This window comes from Manis pentadactyla, chromosome 11 (assembly GCF_030020395.1).
Source record: "Manis pentadactyla isolate mManPen7 chromosome 11, mManPen7.hap1, whole genome shotgun sequence".
Lineage (NCBI taxonomy): Eukaryota > Metazoa > Chordata > Mammalia > Pholidota > Manidae > Manis > Manis pentadactyla.
Window position 1 is genome coordinate 33,977,162 of NC_080029.1, and position 25,993 is coordinate 34,003,154.

At 36.1% G+C, this 25,993-nt stretch overlaps 1 protein-coding gene across 3 annotated transcripts in view; it reads right to left on the reverse strand.

Moving 5' to 3' along the window:
- The window catches only part of PALS1 (protein associated with LIN7 1, MAGUK p55 family member), a 109,148-nt gene that overhangs the window by 69,496 nt on the left and 13,659 nt on the right, over window positions 1-25,993 (reverse strand). Inside the window, exons 2-3 of one of the 3 annotated variants that reach the window (XM_036906002.2) lie at window positions 12,362-12,441; window positions 4,510-5,028 (exon numbers count right to left, since the gene is read on the reverse strand). In XM_036906002.2, the coding sequence (XP_036761897.2) occupies window positions 4,510-4,876 (367 nt within the window). In that variant the 5' untranslated portion in view covers window positions 4,877-5,028; window positions 12,362-12,441. The remainder of the gene's footprint in view (window positions 1-4,509; window positions 5,029-12,361; window positions 12,442-25,993) is intronic. The other 2 variants (XM_036906004.2, XM_036906003.2) reach the window with 2 other exon arrangements.

Sequence of the window (25,993 nt, forward strand, 5' to 3'; positions counted from 1 at the left end):
CTCTACATCTGACTCCAGACATCATACACTTCCCAATATGCAATGATGTCATGCGTTTCTGAACATACCATTATATAATGATGCAAGTTTTTGCAAAGGGGAAAAAGTTAAAAACTATTATTACTTAATAGGTGGAATGAAGTTTTGATGCACTGTGTCGAAGACTGAATGGTATAATTATTTTTAAAGTAGAATTATGCATATTTAACCACTAACCATTACACAACTATACAAATATTCTAATGAATTTTTCATCTTCATTTTAGGCCAGCTCTAATTTTAGCAATCTGAATAAATCAGAAAATTTTCATATGGTCACAACATTTTAAACATTATACCTAGTGCCAACAGGTCTAATCGTTTCACTACCAGAAAAAAAAGTCCCTAAAAGGATGGGTAAAAAAGTTTGGAAATATCTATGGCAGTTAAGAAAAAATTTAATACCAAGAATAATTAACTTCTTGGAAGTAGACTGAACTCAAAGTTTATTGGCACTGTAATTCTGTTCATGAGCTTTAAATAAATTTTATTTTAAAAGCCAATCTTACAGTATAGCACAGAGAAGACAACTAGTGACTCTATAGCATCTTACTATGCTGATGGACATGACTGCAATGGGCTTTGTGGGGGGGACTTGATAATATGGCTGAATGCAGTAACCACAATGTTGCTCATGTGAAACCTTCATAAGATTGTATATCAATGATACCTGAATTTAAAAAAAGCCAATCTTAAAACAAGTTTACCCAAATCTAGCAAAATTTCAGGTTATTCCATGGTCACTCAAAAGCCAAGTAAGGTCAGAAAGAAATGTGGAAAGGATATGTTACTTTATCACATCAAATGTAGTAATACTCTTGACTTAACAGTTTGAATATTCAGAGAATCTGGCAAAAATTATGTAGACAATCAAGATTGATACATGCTATTATTATTATTATAAAAATATTTTATCCAGACATTTTCTTCCCCCAGTATATCTTTTCAATTTTTAATTTTTCACACTAACAGCATCTGGTATAAATTAGAAAGCCCCTAATCACAGATTTCAAGTGTCTCCTTATTAACCACAAAACAGATAGCTCACCACAGGGGTGTGTGCGTGTGCCTTTCCTACGGTCTCTTCAAAGGTATAACAATCACATACACATAGGATAGTAGTGTTTCCTAGTTTATTCCCCTAAAATATTTTGTCCACTGTATTTTACTTGTCCACCACCTTGGACCAAAACTACCCTATCTGTGAATACAAAAACACATAATCTCTAATCTAGAGATATCTGAAAATGATCCTACTCTACCTCATCTTGCTGTAACCTGTATTCTATTTTTTTCTCAGGATCTCTCTCAGCAGGTAGTTTGCTTTGCTTATGAAAGAGAACAAGATAATGATATTTTATTTGTAACAAAAAACAAAGCAAGTTTTAATAACTCATGCCAATTTTAAGGAAAGCTTCTCTCATATATCAAAATTCTTATAATTTATAATACTAATATTAATTATCCATTTGAAATTAAGTTCCCACATCACTATTTTCTAATTTTCAATAAGATTCTGACTACTTTTAAACAAGAAAATTCAGTTCATCCTTTCTGAATATTTTCTATCAAATCCATCTTGGCACTTTTATTACATACAGTGCCTAATTTATAAATACTTTCATTAAAAACCACCACCTAGACAAAGTATTTAACCTTTCTTATCACATTTTCAATTCCTAAAAGTGTCTATTCTCTACTTACAGATAAATGGTGATGTATCATTTGGAAATTGAAGGCTCTCTCCCTTCAAGGAAATAAATCAGTTTCCCCATTCTTACCACATTTAAGACAAGGTTGTAGTTTCTGGCTGTGAAAAAGTCTGAGAAGTTGTCTCCTGGCATGTGTGTATTAATCAAAATACTGGCAGGGAGACACAACTTTAAGGGAGTACTTCTCTTGTAGTTTGATGTGTTAGCAAATTATGAAAGGAAAAAAATGTTTAATACAAAGCAATTACACTTCATTTTAAAATGAAAACTTAGAACCGAGAATATCCCAAAATGGGAGCTTTGACTGACAACAATTTTATAATTTATGTTGACTTTTCATGTGTCTTACAATTAACACATTAGTGTTGAGTGTATTAACATGAAATCTATCACTTATTTCTCAAAATATTATATATTCTTTTCCAAGAAATGAATTACAGATATCTGGTATTATATTTCAATTACTTTAAAAATAAAAATGTGAAACAGCCTTAAATTCAAGGATTGTACAAAGGTATTTTTGAAAATCACAGTGCATTGCCAAGTTGGAAGAAAATACAGCTGACCTTTAATCGATTATACTTGTAGAGTAGTTAGCCAAGCAACATAAAAACAGAATAGGAAAAAGCAAAAAATTAAAGAGAAATGGCCTCCAATTTTCTGTACTTAGAGGAAAAAAAGTTTCCCTAAGTGAATCTGGCTTAAGTTTATTTGTTTCTTTACTGAAATTACATGAATATTATCTATTAAAATAATATTAACGCCTGATCTAAATAAAGCAAATGGACAAGTACATTAACCTTAAAGAAATATAAACAACAACAAAAAAACAGGACAGTCAATCAAGGCTTGGGCTAGATATATTACAATGTAAACTTTCTCCAAGTCACAGAATACTTACAGAATGTTTTAATAAAAGATAATGGAGTGGTGGGAGATGAGGACAAGTGAATGAGAGGCAATCGGGAATGAAGTCTTTTTCTCTAACGTAACTCTTAGGAAAAAGAACATAACATTCCTTCATACAAATGTATTTAAAAACTTGTAATCTTTCCACCATTTTCACTATAATTATAACATCTGATGGCATTTTGCAGACTTCACTACTGCTGAACATGACTATTCATGTTTTCTTCAAAACAGAAAAGCATGCACACTGCTTTCTGTAAGAAACGTGGATCCGTAATAAATTTATAACAAAGAAGCAGAATAGGTGATGTAGTAAAAACTGCTCCAGATTTAGAATAGAGAAACTTAGGAGCAAATCTAGTATATATGGTACCTTTGGACAAATTAGATAAAGGTGTTCCACTTTTCGTACCCAGAGCTCTAGTCTGGTGAGTGAAGAGTAGGCTGGATGTCAGTTTCCACTCAAACCCCTTTGACCTGTGCAGTCCATCAAACTGCATATCCAGATCAGGCAAAGTCAAACTTGGCTTTATGACTTAACTAGTGTGGAGTCTTGAATAGGTGATTTAACTGAGGCTCAATTTCTTTATTTCCAAAATGGCAATTTTACAGAGCCCTATTTACATGATTGTGGATATTTATAGAATGATGTTTGTTACAGCATCTAGCACAGAGCTTAACAGATACTTAAATAAATGGCAAAATGACAACAAAAACTTTTCCTTCCACAGAAAAGTTTAAGTGTCTCTTTTACATCCATAAATAATATAACACCAAAAATATGCTTCATTTGAGTTAGCCTGGTTTTAAGGAGCACAAATTAATGTAATTCTTAATACCAGTTCAGTAATAACCCTTCTGTGTACAGGAAGGAGGCCAGTAAGCTCAATGATCAAGTAGTCTAAGTTTAGAAGCATACATTTGACATCAATCTCTCTTATAGATTCATAATGCCCATTAGCATTCTAAAGGCTCTACGAAGTCCTGTAATAAGATACAGGTAGGTCACTGGGTTTGTACTACAGCACAGAGAATACAATTAATGACTTTATAACATTTCACTACGTTGATAGACAGTGACCGCAATGGAGGGGGTGAGGACTTGATAATACAGGTGATGCTGAACCACTTGTGTTGTGTACATGAGACCATCATAATACTGTATATCAATGATAGTTTAATAAATAAATAAATAAATAAAGAAGTCCTGTAATAGATTGTTTAACTATTTAACCCACTGTTCTCAAAATTTATTTGATCACAGAACTCTTTTCTTATTTGTAGGTATTAATATCTCATGGAACTAGTTTTTGTTTTTTAGTTTTTCACAGAATGGAATGTGGAAACAGTGTAAGGTATTTTGAACAATGTTTTATGTGTGTAATATCATATGAACAGCACCAGTTCTCACTGACAGTCATTGATTAAAGAAAATCGAATAGACTAAGCTACAGGTATTAATTTTATTACTATTTTACAAACTTTAAGAAAATCAGAAATTCAAAATCTAAAATCTGCTTTTTAGTAATTTTGATATAATAAAGGTTTGAGTTTGAAACAAGAGGTGAATTCTAAATGTTAGGTCATATGTAGAAAATTTTAATTAAAGGATTACACCTAAAAACCATGTTGTAATGACTGAACATTTAAGCCACATGCTTTAGCTCTGCATGGCTAATAATAAACAATGATAGTTATACGACCTTTATAAGAAAAGAACTGATCTTGGTCTGAATTCAAATTTGCCATTGCTTACATTCTTTTATACCCTTCTTCCTTCCTATACACATTTGGTAACGCAAGAGAAACAAAGGCAAATATTTTCTATTATTCTGCTGTTTTTACTTACCTAGTATTTTCACAGCATAATGAGGACTTTCTAAGACAATTCCTTCTTCTGTATCAAATATAGGGTTATCTATTCCAGTCTTTGGAGGAATTTGGGCTAGTTTCTTAAGTCTCATAGAAGAATTAAGGTCAAGTTCTTGTTTTTTCCCTTCTTCCTCTCGCCTACGCCTCATGTCCTCCTGCTGTTGCCGAATACGCTCCAACTGTGCACTTCGACGTACTGGCATCATCCTGGTGCCCAAATCCCCAGGGCAGTCAACAGCCATCTCTCGGTGCTTCTGATGTTCCTCTGGTGATGCAAGATCAACATTTTTTACTTCGCTGTCTGATTCCTCAGTAACATGCCCATTCATATGGGATGTTGTCATGGTTATCTATAAAAACCTATATCACTTTTTATAAATCAATTTTTCCTAAAAAGCCAATCTCTTGGTTCTGTAGCATAAAATCCATGTTACTTCAAAAAAAAAACTTCTCACATCACATAATAATGCTATGAAAATGTATCCATGAAGGAAATCTAAGGGGAAAGATGGGGGGGAAAAAAGTGTAAGAATTATAATATAAAAGATTTTACATAGCCCATTTCCAATTTCTACACAATATAGAAAATACCTCATAAATATATAATATTATTTTGTTATATAGATTAAGTACTCTCCTTCATTTTACAGATAATGCTGAGGGAATCAAAATGTTTTTAAAAAGTATCCTCCCAAGAATTTGACATTAATTTTACATCTGAGGAAAATAATGTAATGGAATGTTTAACAAAGCAGGAAAGTTAAGAAAGCTTTGGGTATTAGTTTAGTAGAGAATAGGTCCCTTAAGGTATAAAGTTGTTTTAAAATCACCTTTCTAGTTGTCTCAGTATGGTACTTTAAATACAAATAAGACTGAAAACTTCCTAGCTGCTAAAGAAACTGGCATATAGCAAGCCATGCTGATGGTTCATTTGAGATAAATGCAGTATATTCTGGAGGACAATCCACTTTTAGGAGTTTAAGAAATGAAAAAGATACCCAACAACAACAAAAATTAAATAGCAACTCAGGCAACTACAGGATAAAACCATGGTTAAGTGAGAAAAAGACTATGGGTTCTCAGTCTTTGTAACTGGTCACACTAAAAAAAATTAAGGTTAATTTAGTCACACTAAAAAAAATTAAGGTTAATTTTTTACAAAGATTCATTCAGAAAAAATGGTAGTATTTGTTACCTCTCAAAAATACCTTTCAAGTTATACTGTGGAGTAAATAACATAATGGACTTGGAGACTGAACACTAAATTTTAATTCTGGCTCTGCCACTTTCTCTACCTTTATGATATAAGACTAATCATTTTCTCTCTCTGAACCTCAATTTCTTTGGAAAATTTATTCATAGGGTTGTTCTTAGTTTTAAATGAGACAACAGACGCAAGTTTTAAAACTAAACAATATGTATACTTACATAATTCTTAGTGTTAATTGGATTCCCCTATTTAAAAAGTCCTTCAACATATTTTATAAAAAAAAATTTCACTGATGAATCTGGCTTTTCATCAAGCTATTTCTTGGGCATAAATAGGCAGATTGTTTATACATGTGTAAACCCACACATTAATTAGCCTTCTTTGCTCAAGACTATAAAAATATTTGTAATAATAAACCTACTACACCTCCTGGAGTTAAGTGTCACTTCAGTAAATAGGTTGGTCAGAGCACATGCCAACTAAGTAAAAGCTGAGTTTTCAGACAATATTCCTAATGGCAGCTAATCTTCTTTCAAATATCCTGTCATGGACTACTTAACAAAAACCCATCTAGACTGCCAGGAAACTCACTAGACCAGCAATCAGGTAAATAGATGCAAGCTACATAAGTCACTAGAATTACGTTTTCACAAGAATTTTAGTAGATTTGTTGTCTTCTATCCAAATTTCAGCTTCTCTATTTGTAACTATGTGACCTACACATAAACACCTTACTTATCTCTAGATTGACTTCTTTTTCATTAAAATGAGAGCTACTGGAATTATGTTAGGCAATTCTTAAGTATTATATATTGATAGTATGCAATGCAAATTCAGATTTGTGGATAAAGTGAAGGTTCCTATGGCCAGGATTCTCACCTGGCCCTGGTGGCTAGCTCACTACACAAGTGCGGGCAATATGTTGCTACTAACTCTATATAAAAAGCTCTACCCAGTGCTCTGGGCAAATGGTGACATGGCCACTGCACAGCTGCATGACTGCAAGGCTGCAGGGAGAGCAAAGACTGGAGTGGTGGCAACATCAAGGACGAGACTGAGACAGCTGAGGGAGTAGAGAGGTCCAAAGGCAGAGACTGGTTTGCTGCATGCAGACTTGCTCTGAGTGGACAGGATTCTAGTGACTGACGTGCCACTGTGGGAATAAAGTTGGGTATAAACCCTTTCACCCCAAGAATGTTCCACTGTCATTTTTGGTCTCATTGAATCCATCGTGAACTTGCCAGGGACTGAAACCCATTGTCTAGACAAGCTTACTTAATATTTTCATTACAAGTAAGCAGAAATTTGCGTAGGAGTTTCTGTAGTGATATGCTTAATTTTAATTTTAAGAATCTAGGAGTATACATATTTCCAGAAAATTAAAACTCTCAGCTTTTTCTATTTACAACATTCACTGGATATTAAACGTCAAGTTTAATAATGAGTAATGTATTTCTCACTTTCATGCTAGTCTACAGAAATTACTGAAATAAGAATTCTCAGCTTAAAAACTGTAAGACTGTATCTGTATTCCTTAACTAGATCATAGGGGGAAAATAACAGATCACAGAAGAGAGACTGGGCCTGGTGATCTGGGTCAGAGTTCTCATGCTTAGACTATTATCATGCTTGTCTATTTGGGTTTAGTCTCAAAAATTTCTGCAACCTCTATTAACTGGCTTAAAAATTCCATTTTGTTTTTCTCCCTTGGAGTACTCATAGTCTACTGGGAGAGCCTGCAAAGAAGATGAATGATTATTCTTTCCTAGTTGGTTTTTCCTCATTAGATCTTAAATTTGTTTAAGACTGAACTGTGACTTATTTCTATAACCCCTACTGCTCAACACAGTACATGTAATGTAGGAAATGCCCAACAAACATTTATTCAGCTAAACTTAGAAATGTCATGAATTCACAGACAATGCACAGAATATAGACTCTAAAACTTAGTCTGTGGTAAAGAGTCATAGCAAATACATAAGGATATATTGAGTGGCCTTTCAAAGAACTAAAAATTAGCCAGATAAGAGTCTGTTCCAGGCAGAGAGTACCACACGACCAATAAATAGGAAGGCAGAGTAGGAGAATATGGCACTTTCAAAAAACCAGAATATAATGTAATCAGGCTTGATGGGACAATGGAAACATGTCATAATGAATAATGACAAAACTGGAAGGCAAGCAGGGAACCATACTAAGAAGAGTTTAAGAACTAAAACTTGATCTTTACCCTGAAAGTAGTAAGAATCTTGACAGGATTTAAAATGGGATGACATAATCACATTAATTTAAAGAAAAATATCAGCAACACTACAAAGCTACACTAATCAAAACAGTATGGTATTGGCACAAGCCCCACAGATCAATGGAACAGAATATAGCACCCAGATATAAACCCACACATATACAGTCAATTAGTATATGATAAAGGAGCATAAAGGAGCCATGAAAATACAATGGAGAAAAGACAGCCTCTTCAATAATTGTTGCAGGGAAACTTGGACAGCTACAGCCAAGAGAATGAAACTGGATTACTGTCTAGCTCCATACACAAAAGTAAACTCAAAATGGATCAAAGACCTGAAGGTAAGACATGAAACCATAAAACTCTTAGAAGAAAACAGGCAAAAATCTCCTGAATATAATAAGCATGAGTAATTTTTTCCTGGACACATCTCCTTGGGCAAGGGAAATAAAATTAAAAATGAACAAGTGGGACTACATCAAACTAAAAAGCTTCTGTATAATAGCAAAGGGCACCATCAGCAGAACAGAAAAGCAACCTACAGTATGGGAGAATATATTCATAAACAATTTACCTGATAAGGGGTTAACATCTAAAATATACAAAGAACTCATATGCTTCAACATAAAAAAAAACAAATAACCAGATTAAAAAATCGGCAGAGGACCTCAACATTCCTCCAAAGAAGAAACACAGATAGCCAATAGGCACATGAAAAGATGTTCCACACTGGTATTCATCAGGGAAATGCAAATCAAAACCACAATGAGATATCACCTCACACCAGTCAGAATGGCCACTACCCAAAAGACAAGAAATGACAAGTGTTGACGACGATGTGGAGAAATCGGGACCCTCCTAGACTGTTGATGGGAATGTAAATTGGTACTGCCACTGTGGAAAGCAGAATGGAGGTTCCTTCAAAAACTAAAAATAGAAATACCATTCAACCCAGTAATCCCTCTTCTAGGATTTACCTGAAGAAAACAAAATCCCTGACTCAAGAAGATATATATACCCCTATGTGTATCATTGCATTATTTACAATAGGCAAGTTAACAGAAGCAACAAAAGTGTCCATCAATAGATGAATGGATAAAGACGACTTGGGATATACACAATGGAGTATTATTCAGCCATAAAAAGAAAATCCTGCCATTTGCCACATGGATGGACCTAGAAAGTGTTATGCTAAGTGAAATTAAGCCAGGTGGAGAAAGACAAATGCCATATGATCTCACTTATTTGTGGAATAAACAAAACAAAACAAAACGAATAAAACAGCAGTAGACTCAGAGACACTGAGAAGTGAAGGGTGGTTACCATGCGAGAAGAGTTTGTGCGGGTGGGTAGGTAGGGAGGGTGAGGGGGATACAGGGGCACAAAAATTTTCTATCATGATTAAGTTGGTCACAGGGATGGTAGTAGAGCATGGAGAATATAACGAATGATTCTGTAACATCTTCCTATGTTGATAGTAGCCACACTAGTGGGGGTGAGGATTTAATAATATGGGAAACTGTTGAACCACTGTATTGTATATTTGAAATCATTATTAGATTGTTTTCCAATGATATTTCAATAAAAAAAAGAAACCTATATAAGATCATATATCATTGACTTTGACTAAAAAAAATTCTTAGTGGAAAAAAACAAAAAGAAAAATATCACTGGTAGAAGTGTAGAGGACTGAAGGATGGCAATGAAACCAGTTTGAAGGGAACTATACAAATGGGATCCTGGACTAAGTGAGAATGAAGAAAAGTTACACTGAAAAAAATAGGTAGATTATAGAGCTAATAGAACTTGGTGTCTGTATTCCATATAACAGGGCAAAAAGAGAAGGGGAGAAAAAAAAAGAGGAGAAAGAAGCAGCAGTAATAACTACAACTATAACATTTACCAATCACTTATGTGCCAGACAATATTATATTACAAGGACTTTACGCACTATTCACTCATTTAATTTTCATTACTACTCTAAAAGTAGGTTCAAATATGCCTGTTTTGTAGATGAGGATCGAGGATTGAAGTAGGCCTTGAAAACAGAGTAGAGGAATAAGGAAGAAGCCAGATGAACCAAAGGCAGGAAGGTAAAAAGTATGGGAAAGTACAAATAAGGCTAGGTGAACTAAACTAGTCAGATTGTACAAGAGAACAGTGACTAGAAAGTTTAACTGGGTTCAATTTAAGATAAGTCTTTAATGTAAATTCTTAACTCTCAAGGCAGTAAGAAAGCCATCAAAGATTTAGTAAAGACGGGTGATATGTACATTAATTTAACACTCAATTAGTTGAGCATTAGCTCAGTACCCCTGGCTAGGTACTAGGTTTATAAAGACAGGATCCCTGTCAATTACTCTATCTACCAAAATGTCCTACAGGGATCTAGAAGTTAATGTGTCTGGAATTAAACTCCCATGTCCCTTTAATCCCCTCATACTTCTGACCTTCTTCCTCCATTCTCAATTCTACTCCATGCTACTATATCCACCTAGCTATGCAGGACAGCATAATGTTTAAGAAAATAGGCTCCAGCCTAGGATCGCATCCTTGCCTATTCTCCCTTTAAATCTCAGCTCAAATACATCCTCCTCTGGATTTCCATGACTCTCCTCTTCTGGAATCCCACAATTCCTGTCACACCTCTAATCAAACCGAACTACAGCTATTTGTGTATCTGCCTGCCTGCCCATCAGACTAGAGATCGTCAGAGGTTAGGAACCAGGCTGACTCATCTCTGGATCTGTGACATTGCCCAGCATAGGGCCAAGCAAACAGGAGGCTTCAGAATATGTACCCAGGCGGTATGACTCTAGGGCCACTATCTTTCAGTCACTAAGTAAACTGCAATATCATTAACTATGAAGAAGAATTAGAAAAGGAAAGAAATTAAAGGATAATATGAGTTTAGTTTTGGATATATTAATTACAAGGTGACTGCAAGTCACATAGGTAAACGATCTCTCTAATCAGTAGAGATCGTTTCACTCCTCTCCATTGCCCTGATATCTAGTAGGATAATGCTTAAGTTTATGAGCAAATCACTCCTCTGTTCAGAACCTCTGATGACTTTTACACTGCCTAGAGAATAGAATCCAGACTCACAAAGTAAATCTAAACTTTCTAACTGTATCTTTACTACTTTCCTGCACAAGCCTTCTAAGTTAGCTTCCTCATTTGTGCTTATCTCATTCTTTTTTCTCTCTACCCAAATGCCTTAGGTAGTAGGAAATACGAACTTTCTCCTTTCATCTTCTGCCTTCAAGATCTACCACCAGTCCCTACTCCTTCAAGAACCTGAGTTAAATAATGATTTCACCTTACAAAACTCCAAAAAAACTTTATAATGCTCACAAGTTAATTTATGGGGACCATGAAAGATTCAAAAGTTCTTCCAGAATCAAAGAAACATTATGTTGTTCCTATAGGTTTGGCATTAAGATCATTATAATTTTTAAGCAAGAATACTCTAGCTCGTCAACATATCAGAAAACACTGAGAAAGTCCAAGTCCAAAGGAATCGTTTCTCCCTCAAAAATGAAGAGGAAAAAAGGCCTCTGATAATTCAGAAGCTGCCGGACAACTGAACTACAGAATTACCACCTGATATGTAAGCAGAAGACTATCTTATGCAGATAATGTAGCTACAAGTTCCTGGCCCTAAGAGTATTCCTCTCTTCTCAACTGTCTAATTACAAATTGCTTTTAAAACACTTGAAAGGCCCAAATTTCAAATCATCATCAGTCCCAGCTCATACTACCACTCCCTGAAAAACACACAAACACCCCCCGGCCAAAACTCCTTATACAGTCCACAAAATAAAATGAATTTTCAGGTTGGCAGGCCAAAGCTGTTTCAATGCTTTGAAACTAGTGGGGGGGAAAGGGCTCTGCTTATGTGAATTGGCTATAGGAAAAGGGAGTAAAAGGAAGATAATTTTAAGTTTAAGTAAGTACAAATGATTGAGATTGGGAGGCCTGAAATAGCTGGAGGGCTCTAGGCCCACTGAAAACTCCACACCAAGGAGGAGAACCACTTGTATGAGAGCTAGGTAACATGACGGGTTACCAGGAAGATAATTTCTTATATAATCAGTATCCTAATTTTTAGGCAGAAGGAAATGTAAAACATATACTTCATGTGTATAAACATGGTCAGTCTACACTAGTGTCCAGAATTCTAGATTTTCTTTCGATTTATGCTTCCTCCCCTTCTCCCACAAGTAATGCCCTTTGACCAGCAGCTGGGAAGTTTCATTTTAAGTGATCAGCATTCCTCTGACATTCTAAGAAGATAGACTATTTGTTTCCATAGAAACAGCTTTGTCAGCTAACACAAGATCCAGGCCAAGAATCATGAAAAGAACTTACGTTATGCAAATTGGAAAGTCCTTGTCTACTATCTTAGTTTTTCTTCTTTTTTTCACAGAACTCAGACTAGCCTTTTTATTCTGCAAAATAGTAAAGACACTATCAATTGTAAAAGTCTGCAATGTTTTTAAAAGGGAGGGAGTGGGAGAAAAAGGTTAATTCAGCATAATATCCAATTAAGTAGTAAAAATGCACTCCCACTCCAATCTCTTATAGACACCAATTAAAATAATTGTAAATTACTTGAAATCAGTGGTAAGAAACAGGTAAATATAACTCATTTAAAAGCTTTTTAAAAAGGGTAGGAACCTTTTACAGATTATTTTTAATGACAACCTCTAGGTTAAGGCTCAAACAAAAATGCAGTTTTTGTTTTTCAGTTTGTTTTACTTCAATTTCTGCATCAAATTCAAACATTATGAATAGTTTACGATGCCAAGAAAATTAAAAGTTTAGGATCCAAAAAGATCCAAAAGAATTTGAAAGACAGGAGCCACAGTTAATTCACAGGGAGAAATGTTGATGTTATACTGAAGACCAAGACAGAAAAGGATCCTGTGCTACATGGAACTTACATTCTGGTAGGATAACAGATAATAAAAAGCAAACAGACAATAAGATGAAAAGGGCTATACAAAAAGTAAAACAGGCTAATAAAGTAATTACATTTGGAAAGGGCAACATTAGATAAGACGGTCGGTGAAGGCCTATTTAGGAGGTGACAGTTGCACTTAGACATAAATGACAAAAAATGAGTCTGCTGTGTGAAGATAACAAAATAAGGGATTCCAGGTTGAGGGAACAGAAAGTATACTTCTATGGGGATGTTACCAAGAATCTCAATTTCAATATATCCCAAATTGATCTCAACTTCTTTCCTACTTTGTTAAGTATACCACTATCTCCAAGATCTTTATCTTCCTCAAGCCTTACTATCCAGCCAGTTGCCAAAGTTGGTTGATTCCACAAAGTTTTTAGAATCCAAAATATGCTACTAAAAGATAGTTAAGAAAATGCAAAGGCAAGTTAAAAAAAAGGGAAAAATATTTGCAAAATATTTATGTCTGCTATACTCTTACAACTCAATACTTAAAATAATCCAGTTTCTTAATATAGGGCAAGAGACTTGAGCACTTCACCAAAGAAGACAAACAAATGGCAAAAAATAAGCATTTGGAAAGATACTCAAAATAATCTTTAGGAAAACACACATTAAAACCATAATGTGTTATTAACATAAAGATAGACAGAAATCAATGGAATAAAATTGATGATCATCAAAAATAAAGCCTCACATTTACAGGCAATTGATTTTCAATAAGGGTGCCAAGTCAGTGACATGGGGAAAAAATAGTCTCTTCAACAAATGATGCTAAGACAATTGGATAGTCACATGCGAAAGAATGAGGCTGGACTCTTACCTCACACCATATACAAAAATTAACTCAAAATGTATCAAAGACACAAATGTGTAAAAACTAAAACTATAAAACTTTAAAGAAAAGATAGGTGTAAATCTACCTTGGATTAAGCAATGATTTCTTAAGATAGGACTTCAAAAGCATAAGCAACAAAAGGAAAATAGATAAATTAGACATTACCAAAATTAAAAACTTTGTGCTTCAAATGACACCATCAGGAAAGTGAAAAGAGAATCTACAGAATGGGAGAAAATTCTTGTAAATCATGTATCTGATAGGGGACTTGTATCTAGAATATATAACAAACTCGTACAACTCTATAATAAAAAGATAGTGGTCTGATTTAAAAAATGGGAAGACCTGAATAGATAGTTCTCCAAAGAAAATAAACAAGTGGCCTTACATAAGCACACAAAAAGTAATTTAACATTATTTGCCATCAGAGAACAGCAAATCAAAACCACAATATATCACTTAAGACCCACGAGGACGGCTAAAATAAAAAAGACAAAGAAACTGGAACCCTCATATACTGCTGCTGGAGTGTCAATGGTGCAGTCACACTAAAAAACAGTCTGGCAATCTCTCAAAAGGGTAAACACAGAGCTACCATATGCCCCAGCAATTCCACTCCTAGGTATATGCCCTACAGAAATGAAAAAACATGTCCATACAAAATGCTTACACAAAAATGTTCATAACAGCATTATTCATAATGGCCAAAAAATGGGGGGAAAATCTATATGTCCATAATGAAATTATTATTGGGCAATAAAAAGAAATAAAGTACTGATACATGTTACATCGATGATCCTTGAAAAGAGAAGTGAAAGAAACCATGCAGGGTATGATTCCACTTATGAAATGTCTAGAATAGGCAGACCTAGAGAGACAGAAAATAGATTAGTGGTTGCCTAGACCTGGGAGGAGTGGCGGAGGAATCATGGCTAAGTGGTACACCTTTTGGGAGTGATGAAAATGTCCTAAAGTTGTGGTGATAGTTGCACTATGAAAGAGATTGAATTGTACACTTAAAATGTAAGAACTGTATAACATATGAATTAATCTCAAAGCTGTTAAAAAGCACAATGTAATACCATTACAAACACAACAAAATGGCTAAAAATTTTAAAAACTGGCAAAATTAAGCATTAGAGATGTGGAGAAACTGAAACTCTCCTATTATATGGGTGAGAATGTAAAATGGTAGTCAGTATGCCAATATCTTAAAAGTTAAACACTTATAATCAAGCAATTTCACACAAGACAAACAAAAATATTTGTAAAAATCACACAGATATACATGGAATATTCATAGAAGCATTATTAATAACAGCTTAAAACTGAACAAAATCCCATGTCCTTCAGCTGGTGAATGGATAAATAAAATATAGAATACTACTTAGTAATAAAGAATAAACTACTGATAAATCCAACAACATGTATGGCCTCAGAAACCATAATGCCAGATACAAGAGTACAATGCATACTTCCATTTATATGAAACTTCTAGGCAAAAATAGTGTTGTTAGAGAAAACAGTGTAGTGGTTTCCTGGAGATTGGGGTGGGGGAAGATATTGGCTAAAAAAGGATACAAAGGATTTCTTTAGGTGATGTAAGTGTAATAAAATCAGATTTCAGTGATATTTGCACAACGATATAAATCTATTCAAACTCAAACTGTACCCATAAAATGTGAATTTTATGGAATGTAAGTAAATTATACCTCAATCAAGTTGCTTTTAAAATTCATCAAACTGGGTGGAGCCAAGATGGCTGCATGAGTAGAGCAGCGGAAATCTCCTCCCAAAACCACATATATCTATGAAAATATAACAAAGACAACTCTTCCTAGAATAAAGACCAGAGAACACAGGACAACATCCAGACCACATCCACACCTGCGAGAACCCAGTGCCTCGTAAAGGGGTTAAGATACAAGCCCCGGCACGGAGGGAACCAAGCGCCCCTCCCGCCAGCTCCCTGCGGGAGAAGAGTAGGCAGAGCGGGAGGGAGACAGAGCCCAGGACTGCTGAACACCCAGCCCCCGCCATCCAGACCAGAGAGCAGACACAGTGCATGCGTGGGGCCCTGGATACTAGGGAAACAGGGCAGCAAGAACGGTGAAAGGGTACCGGAGGCCTGGCGCCAGACGACATAAGAAAAGCGAGCGGCAATTTTTTTTTTTCTGTTTTGTTTTGGCGAGCGCTTTTTGGAAGTCTTAAAGGGACAGGGAACCCAACACTAGGGAAACTGGGCAGCAAGACCAGCGAGCGGGTATCGGAGGCTGGCGCTGGAGAACAAACGAAAAGTGAGAGGCCAAATTTTTTTTTTTCCTTTTTGCTGTTTTGTTTTGGCGAGTGCTTTTTGGAAGTCTTAAAGGGACAGGGACCCCAATACTAGGGAAACAGGGCAGCAAGACCGGTGAGCAGATACCTGAGGCTGGTGCTGGAGAATAAAGAAAAACGAGTGGCCAATTTTTTTTTTTTTTTAATTTTTAAAATTTATTTCTTTTTTTTTTTTGTGGTCATTGTTTTGTTTTGGCGGGTGCTTTCTGGAAGTCTTAAAGGGGCAGGGCAGGACACTTAATCCAGAGGTAGGGAATCCAGGGATCTCTGGGCACCCTAATCCCCTGGGCTGCAGGGAGCACGGAGGCCCCTTACGGAGATAAATAGCCTCCAGGCTGCTCCCGCTCCAACGCTACTCCACCATTTGGAGCAGCAGCCCGAGCCAGGCCACGCCCACAGCAACAGCGGAGATAAACTCCATAGCAGCCGGGCAGGAAGCAGAAACCCTGTCTGCACGCAGCTACCCAGCGCAAGCCACTAGAGGTTGCTGTTCTCCCAGGAGAGGAGGGCCACAAACCAACAAGAAGGGAAGTTCTTCCAGCCTTCACTCGTCCCAACTCTGCAAACTATTCCTAATACCATGAAAAGGAAAAACTACAGGCAGACAAAGATCACAGAGACAACACCAGAGAAGGAGACAGACCTAACCAGTCTTCCTGACAAAGAATTCAAAATAAAAATCATAAACATGCTGACAGAGATGCAGAGAAATACGCAAGAGACATGGGATGAAGTTCGGAGGGAGATCACAGATGCCAGAAAGGAGATCACAGAAATGAAACAAACTCTGGAAGGGTTTATAAGCAGAATGGATAGGATGCAAGAGGCCATTGATGGAATGGAAACCAGAGAACAGGAACGCATAGAAGCTGACATAGAGAGAGATAAAAGGATCTCCAGGAATGAAACAATATTAAGAGAACTGTGTGACCAATCCAAAAGGAACGATATCCGTATTATAGGGGTACCAGAAGAAGAAGAGAGAGGAAAAGGGATGGAAACTATATTGGAAGAAATAATTGCTGAAAACTTCCCCAAACTGGGGGAGGAAATAATCGAACAGACCACGGAAATACACAGAACCCCCAACAGAAAGGATCCAAGGAGGACAACACCAAGACACATAGTAATTACAATGGCAAAGATCAAGGACAAGGAAAGAGTTTTAAAGGCAGCTAGAGAGAAAAATGTCACCTATAAAGGAAAACCCATCAGGCTAACGTCAGACTTCTCAACAGAAACCCTACAGGCCAGAAGAGAATGGCATGATATATTTAATGCAACGAAACAGAAGGGCCTTGAACCAAGGATACTGTATCCAGCACGACTATCATTTAAATATGATGGTGGGATTAAACAATTCCCAGACAAACAAAAGCTGAGGGAATTTGCTTCCCACAAACCACCTCTACAGGACATCTTACAGGGACTGCTCTAGATGGGAGCACTCCTAGAAAGAGCACAGAACAAAACACCCAACATAGGAAGAATGGAGGAGGAGGACTAAGAAGGGAGAGAAGAAAAGAATCTCCAGACAGTGTATGTAACAGCTTAATAAGCGAGCTAAGTTAGGCAGTAAGATACTAAAGAGGCTAACCTTGAACCTTTGGTAACCACGAATTTAAAGCCTGCAATGGCAATAAGTACATATATTTCAATAGTCACCCTAAATGTTAATGGACTGAATGCACCAATCAAAAGACACACAGTAATAGAATGGATAAAAAAGCAAGACCCATCTATATGCTGCTTACAAGAAACTCACCTCAAACCCAAAGATATGTACAGACTAAAAGTCAAGGGAGGGAAAAACATATTTCAGGCAAACAACAGCGAGAAGAAAGCAGGGGTTGCAGTACTAATATCAGACAAAATAGACTTCAAAACAAAGAAAGTAACAAGAGATAAAGAAGGACACTAGATAATGATAAAGGGCTCAGTCCAACAAGAGGATATAACCATTCTAAATATATATGCACCCAACACAGGAGCACCAGCATATGTGAAACAAATACTAACAGAACTAAAGGGGGAAATAGACTGCAATGCATTCATTCTAGGAGACTTCAACACACCACTCACCCCAAAGGATAGATCCACAGGGCAGAAAATAAGTAAGGACACGGAAGCACTGAACAACACAGTAGAGCAGATGGACCTAATAGACATCTACAGAACTCTACATCCAAAAGCAACAGGATACACATTCTTCTCAAGTGCACATGGAACATTCTCCAGAATAGACCACATACTAGGCCACAAAAAGAGCCTCAGTAAATTCCAAAATATTTAAATCCTACCAACCAACTTTTCAGACCACAAAGGCATAAAACTAGAAATAAAATGTACAAAGAAAGCAAAAAGGCTCACAAACACATGGAGGCTTAACAACACGCTCCTAAATAATCAATGGATCAATGACCAAATCAAAATGGAGATCCAGCAATATATAGAAACAAATGACAACAACAACACTAAGCCCCAACTTCTGTGGGACACAGCAAAAGCAGTCTGAAGAGGAAGTATATAGCAATCCAAGCATATTTTAAAAAGGAAGAACAATCCCAAATGAATGGTCTAATGTCACAATTATCGAAATTGGAAAAAGAAAAACAAATGAGGCCTAAGGTCAGCAGAAGGAGGGACATAATAAAGATCAGAAAAGAAATAAATAAACTTGAGAAGAATAAAACAATAGCAAAAATCAATGAAACCAAGAGCTGGTTCTTCGAGAAAACAAACAAAATAGATAAGCCTCTAGCCAGACTTATTAAGAGGAAAAGAGAGTCAACACACATCAACAGTATCAGAAACGAGAAAGGAAAAATCACGACGGACCCCACAGAAATACAAAGAATTATAAGAGAATACTATGAAAACCTATATGCTAACAAGCTGGGAAACCTAGGAGAAATGGACAACTTCCTAGAAAAATACAACCTTCCAAGACTGACCCAGAAAGAAACAGAGAATCTAAACAGACTAATTACCAGCAACGAAATTGAAGCAGTAATCAAAAAACTACCCAAGAACAAAACCCATGGGCCAGATGGATTTACCTCGGAGTTTTATCAGACATACAGAGAAGACATAATACCCATTCTCCTTAAAGTTTTCCAAAAAATAGAGGAGGAGGGGATACTCCCAAACTCATTCTATGAAGCTAACATCACCCTAATACCAAAACCAGGCAAAGACCCCACCAAAAAAGAAAACTACAGACCAATATCCCTGATGAATGTAGATGCAAAAATACTCAACAAAATATTAGCAAACCGAATTCAAAAATACATCAAAAGGATCATACACCATGACCAAGTGGGATTCATCCCAGGGATGCAAGGATGGTACAACATTCGAAAGTCCATCAACATCATCCACCACATCAACAAAAAGAAAGACAAAAACCACATGATCATCTCCATAGATGCTGAAAAAGCATTTGACAAAATTCAACATCCATTCATGATAAAAACTCTCAACAAAATGGTATAGAGGACAAGTACCTCAACATAATAAAGGCCATATATGACAAATCCACAGCCAACATCATACTTAACAGCGAGAAGCTGAAAGCTTTTCCATTAAGATGGGAACAAGACAAGGATACCCACTTTTCCCACTTCTATTCAACCTAGTACTGGAGGTCCTAGCCTTGGCAATCAGACAACACAAAGAAATAAAAGGCATCCAGATTGGCAAGGAAGAAGTTAAACTGTCCCTGTTTGCAGATGACATGATATTGTACATAAAAAACCCTAAACAATCCACTCCAAAACTACTAGACCTAATATCTGAATTCAGTAAAGTTGCGGGTACAAAATTAACACACAGAAATCTGTGGCATTCCTATACACTAACGATGAACTAGCAGAGAGAGAAATCAGGAAAACAATTCCATTCACAATTGCATCAAAGAGAATAAAATACCTAGGAATAAACCTAACCAAGGAAGTGAAAAACCTATACCCTAAAAACTACAAGACACTCTTAAGAGAAATTAAAGAAGATACCAATAAATGGAAACACATCCTGGGCTCATGGATAGGAAAAATTATTATCATCAAAATGGCCATCCTGCCTAAAGCTATCTACACATTCAATGCAATTCCTATCAAAATACCAACAGCATTCTTCAATGAAGTAGAGAAAATCGTTCTAAAATTCATATGGAACCACAAAAGACCTCAAATAGCCAAAGCAATTCTGAGAAGGAAGAATAAAACTGGGGACATTACGCTCCCCAACTTTAAGCTCTACTACAAAGCCACAGTAATCAAGACAATTTGGTACTGGCACAAGAACAGACCCATAGACCAATGAAACGGACTAGAGAGCACTGATATAAACCCAAGCATATATGGTCAATTAATAAACAATAAAGGAGCCATGGATATACAATGGGGAAATGACAGCCTCTTCAACAGCTGGTGTTGGCAAAACTGGACAGCTACAAGCAAGAGAATGAAACTGGATTATTGTTTAACCCCACACACAAAAGTAAACCTGAAATGGATCAAAGACCTGAATGTAAGTCATGAAACCATAAAACTCTTAGAAGACAACATAGGCAAACATCTCCTGAATATAAGCATGAGCAACTTCTTCCTAAACATATCTCCTTGAGCAAGGGAAACAAAAGCAAAAATGAACTCACAGGACTACATCAAACTAAAAAGTTTCTTTACAGCAAAGGACACCATCAACAGAACAAAAAGGCATTCTACAGTATGGGAGAATATATTTTTAAATGACATATCCAACAAGGGGTTAACATCCAAAATATATGAAGAACTTACATGCCACAACACCCAAAAAGCAAATAACCCGATTAAAAAATGGGCAGAGGATATGAAGAGACAGTTCTCCAAAGAAGAAATTCAGACGGCCAACAGACACATGAAAAGATGCTCCACATCACTAATCATCAGGGAAATGCAAAGTAAAACCACAATGAGATATCACTTCACACCAGTAAGCATGGCCAGCATTGAAAAGACTAAGAACAACAAATGCTGGTGAGGATGCGGAGAAAGGGGAACCCTCCTACACTGCTGGTGGGAATGTAAGCTAGTTCAACCATTGTGGAAAGCAATATATGGTTCCTCAAAAAACGAAAAATAGAAATACCATTTGACCCGAAATCCCACTCCTTGGAATTTACCCAAAGAATACAACTTCTCACATTCAAAAAGACATATGCACCCCTATGTTTATCGCAGCACTTTTTACAATAGCCAAGATATGGAAGCAACCTAAGTGTCCATCAGTAGATGAATGGATAAAGATGTGGTACATATACACAATGGAATACTATTCGACCATAAGAAAGAAACAAATTCTACCATTTGCAACAACATGGATGGAGCTGGAGGACATTACGCTCAGTGAAATAAGCCAGGTGGAGAAAGACAAATGCCAAACGATTTCCCTCATTTGTGGAGTATAACAATGAAGCAAAACTGAAGGAACAAAATAGCAGCAGACTCAGAGACTCCAAGAATGAACTAGTGGTTACCAAAGGGTAGGGGTGTGGGAAGGCAGGTGGGGAGGGAGAAAGGGATTGAGGGGTGTTATGTTTAGTACACATAATGTGTGGGATCACCAGGATAACAGTGTAGCACAGAGAAGGCACATAGTGAATCTGTGGCATCTTGCTGCCCTGATGGACAGTGACTCCATTGGGGTATGGGTGGGGACTTGATAATATGGGTAAATGTAGTGACCACATTGTTTTTTCATGTGAAACCTTCATAACAGTGTATATCATACATTAAAAAAAAAGAATACAGTCTTTCCCAATTAAAAAAAAACCTACATCAAACTAAAAAACTTCTGCACAGTGAAGGAAACCATCAACAAAATGAAAAGACAACTTCCCAAATGGGACAATGTATTTGCAAATGATATATCTGATAAGGGGTTAAAATCCGCCCCCCAAAATAATTATTTAATTAATAATGGAAAGAGGACCTGCATAGAGTTTTTTCCAAAAAAGACACAGATGGCCAACAGACACATGAAAAGATGTTTAACATCACTAATCATCAGGAAAATGCAAATCAAAACCACAGTGAGATATCACCCCTCACAAGGAGTAATAAATGTTGGCCAGGATGTGGAGAAAAGGGAACCTTTCTATTATGTTGGTAGAAATGTAAATTGGGCCAGCCACTATGGAAAGTAGTATGAAGTTTCTCAAAAAACTAAGAACAGAATTATCATATAACCAAACATTTCCACTTCTGAGAATCTACCTGAAGAAAACAAAATCACCAATTTGAAAAGATATATGCACCCCTATGTTTACTGCAGCATTATATACAAGAGCCAAAATCAAACTAAGTGTCCATTGATAGATGACTGGATAAAGATATTTGTAGCACATATATCCAATGGAATACTAATCAGACATAAAAAAGAAGAAAAATTTTCCATTTGTAACACCATGGATAGACTTAGAGGATATTATGCCACCTGAAGTCAGTCAGTCAGAGAAAGATGAATATCATATGATTTAACTTACCTATGGAGAATAAACAAAACAGAAACAGACTCATAGACACAGAGAATAGACTGTTGGTTACCATGGGGAATATGGCGGGATGGGTGAAACAGGTGAAGGGGATAAAGAAATACAAACTTTAAATTATAAAATAGTCACAGGGAGGAAGTGCAGCCTAGGGAATATAGCCAATAATACTGTAATATCTTCATATGGTGATAGATGGCAACTACACTGATCATGTTGACCATTTAATAATGTATGTAATTGTCAAATACCTATGTTGTTTATCTGAAGCCAATATATTGTTTATTAGTATTTTTTAAAATTTCATTAAAAAATTTAAAGTCAATACTCTATTTAAGATATTTCAATACAAAAAATTAAAAAAATTTTTAAATAAAATAAAATTCTATTTAGTTACAGTTTAGGTTTCAGAAAGAAGTAGTACCTTTATTCATCATCCAGATAATTGCATTCCAAAGAAGCCAATTGTTATCCTCAGAGCTTTAAATTAACTGTATTTAGAATGTACTATGCCAAATAAATTCACATACAGAATGGAAGCAAAATTCCCTTAATTGACAGAAACATTCAAGTCAAAAAATCAATTAAGATTTCAAAGGGAAAAGGGGTAACACATAACTTACAGACACATAAGTCATCTGCCATTACAGACACAAAAAGAATATGATTCCTGAAGCTCAATTTAATTCAATCAGCAAGGCAATATCATTAGCTTAGAAGACACATCTTTCTCAGATGTTAACTTCAGAGACTTATTTAGCAGCTTTGAACATTCCTGGCCCAAATCATATTTAAAACACATCTGCAACAGGAAGATTTAGTTCCCAAGTTCCTATTTTCACCCTATTATTCTAGGCCATAAAATGCCTTGAAACAAAAGCAAAAATAAGACAACATGGAAAAAATAGCTGGAAAACTATTGCTGCATTTATAATCTGTGAAACATCTGTATCTGAAAATATTCATTTAACAAAGTTCATCAGAAACTTTACAAATATCACCTTAAATCTTTTACTTTTATTGAAGTATCATTAATACACAATCTTCTATTAGTTTCAAATATGTACCACAGTGGTTCAGTTCCCCATGTTATTAAATCCTCACCCCCACTAGTTCAGTTACTATCTGGCAACATAGGAAGATGTTACAGAATCGTTCGTTTTCCACACTGTACTACCATCCCTGTGACCAACTTAATCATGATAGAGAATTTTTGTGCCCCTGTATCCCCCTCACCCTCCCTTACCTACCCACCCACACAAACTCTTCTCCCATGGTAACCACCCTTCACTTCTCAGTGTCTATGAGTCTACTGCTATTTTATTCATTTTGTTTTGTTTTGTTTATTCCACAAATAAGTGAAATCATATGGCATTTGTCTTTCTCCATCTGGCTTAATTTCACTTAGCATAACACTTTCTAGGTCCATCCATGTGGCAAATGGCAGGATTTTCTTTTTACGGCTGAATAATACTCCATTGTGTATATCCCAAGTCGTCTTTATCCATTCATCTATTGATGGACACTTATGTTGCTTCTGTAACTTGCCTATTGTAAATAATGCAATGATACACATAGGGGTGTATATATCTTCTTGAGTCAGGGATTTTGTTTTCTTCAGGTAAATTCCTAGAAGAGGGATTACTGGGTTGAATAGTATTTCTATTTTTAGTTTTTGAAGGAACCTCCATTCTGCTTTCCACAGTGGCAGTACCAATTTACATTCCCATCAACAGTCTAGGAGGGTCCCGATTTCTCCACATCGTCGTCAACACTTGTCATTTCTTGTCTTTTGGGTAGTGGCCATTCTGACTGGTGTGAGGTGATATCTCATTGTGGTTTTGATTTGCATTTCCCTGATGAGTAGCAGTGTGGAACATCTTTTCATGTGCCTATTGGCCATCTGTGTTTCTTCTTTGGAGGAATGTTGAGGTCCTCTTCCCATTTTTTAATCTGGTTATTTGTTTTTTTTTATGTTGAAGCATATGAGTTCTTTGTATGTTTTAGATGTTAACCCCTTATTAGGTAAATCGTTTATATATTCTCCCATACTACAGGTTGCTTTTCTGTTCTGCTGATGGTGCCCTTTGCTATTATACAGAAGCTTTTTAGTTTGATGTAGTCCCAGTTGTTCATTTTTTATTTTGTTTCCCTTGCCCAAGGAAAAACTTGCTCATGCTTATGTTCAAGAAATTTTTGCCTATGTTTTCTTCTACAAGTTTTATGGTTTCATGTCTTACCTTCAGGACTTTGAAACATTTTGAGTTTACTATTGTGTATGGAATTAGATAGTAATCCAGTTTCATTCTCTTGTATGTAGCTGTCCAGTTTTCCCAGTACCAGTTATTGAAGAGGCTGTCTTTTCCCCACTGTATATTCATTGCCCCTTTATCATATATTAATTGACCATATGCATGGGTTTATACCTGGGCTATTTCATTCCATTGACCTATGGGCCTGTTCTTGTGGAGTACCATACTGTTTTGATTACCATAGCTTTGTAGTATTGCTTGAAGCCAGAGAGCATAATATCCCCAACTTTTTTCTTGTTTCTCAGGGTGGCTTTGGCTTTTCAGGGTCTTTTGTGGCTCGCTATGAATTTTAGAATTATTTGTTCTAGTTCACTAAATAATACTGTTGGTATTTTGATAGGGATTGCATTCAATCTGAAACTGCTTTGGGAAGGATGGCTATTTTACAATATTAATTCTTTCTATCCATGAGCACAGGATAGATTTCAATTTATTTGTGTCTTTTTTAATTTCTCTCATGAGTGCCTTACAGTTTTCAGAGTATAAGTCTCTCACCTCCTTGGTTAGGTTTATTCCTAGGTATTTTATTCTTTTTAATGCAATTGTAAATGGAATTGTTTTCCTGATTTCTCTTTCAGTTAGTTTGTTGTTAGTATATAGGAACATAACAGATTTCTGTGTATTAATTTTCTATCTCACAACTTTGCTGAATACAGTTATTAGTTCTAACAGTTTTTTGGTGGAGTTTTTATAGTTTTCTATGTATAATATCATGTCATCTGCAAATACTGGCAGTTTAACTTCTTCCTTACCAATCTGGATGCCTTTTATCTCTTTGTCTTGTCTGACTGCTGTGGCTAGGACCTCCAATACTATGTTGAATAAAAGTTCACTCTAACTCTTCTTAAACACTTTTGGATTTTAATGGTTTTCAACCAACGGTGATTTTGCCTTCCACCCATCCCCATCAGGACAATTCTGACAATGTCTGATGTAATTTTTATTGTCAGGACTAGGTTGAGAGGTGCTACTGGCATCTATTTAGCAGAGACCAGAAATGATGCTAAACATGTACAGG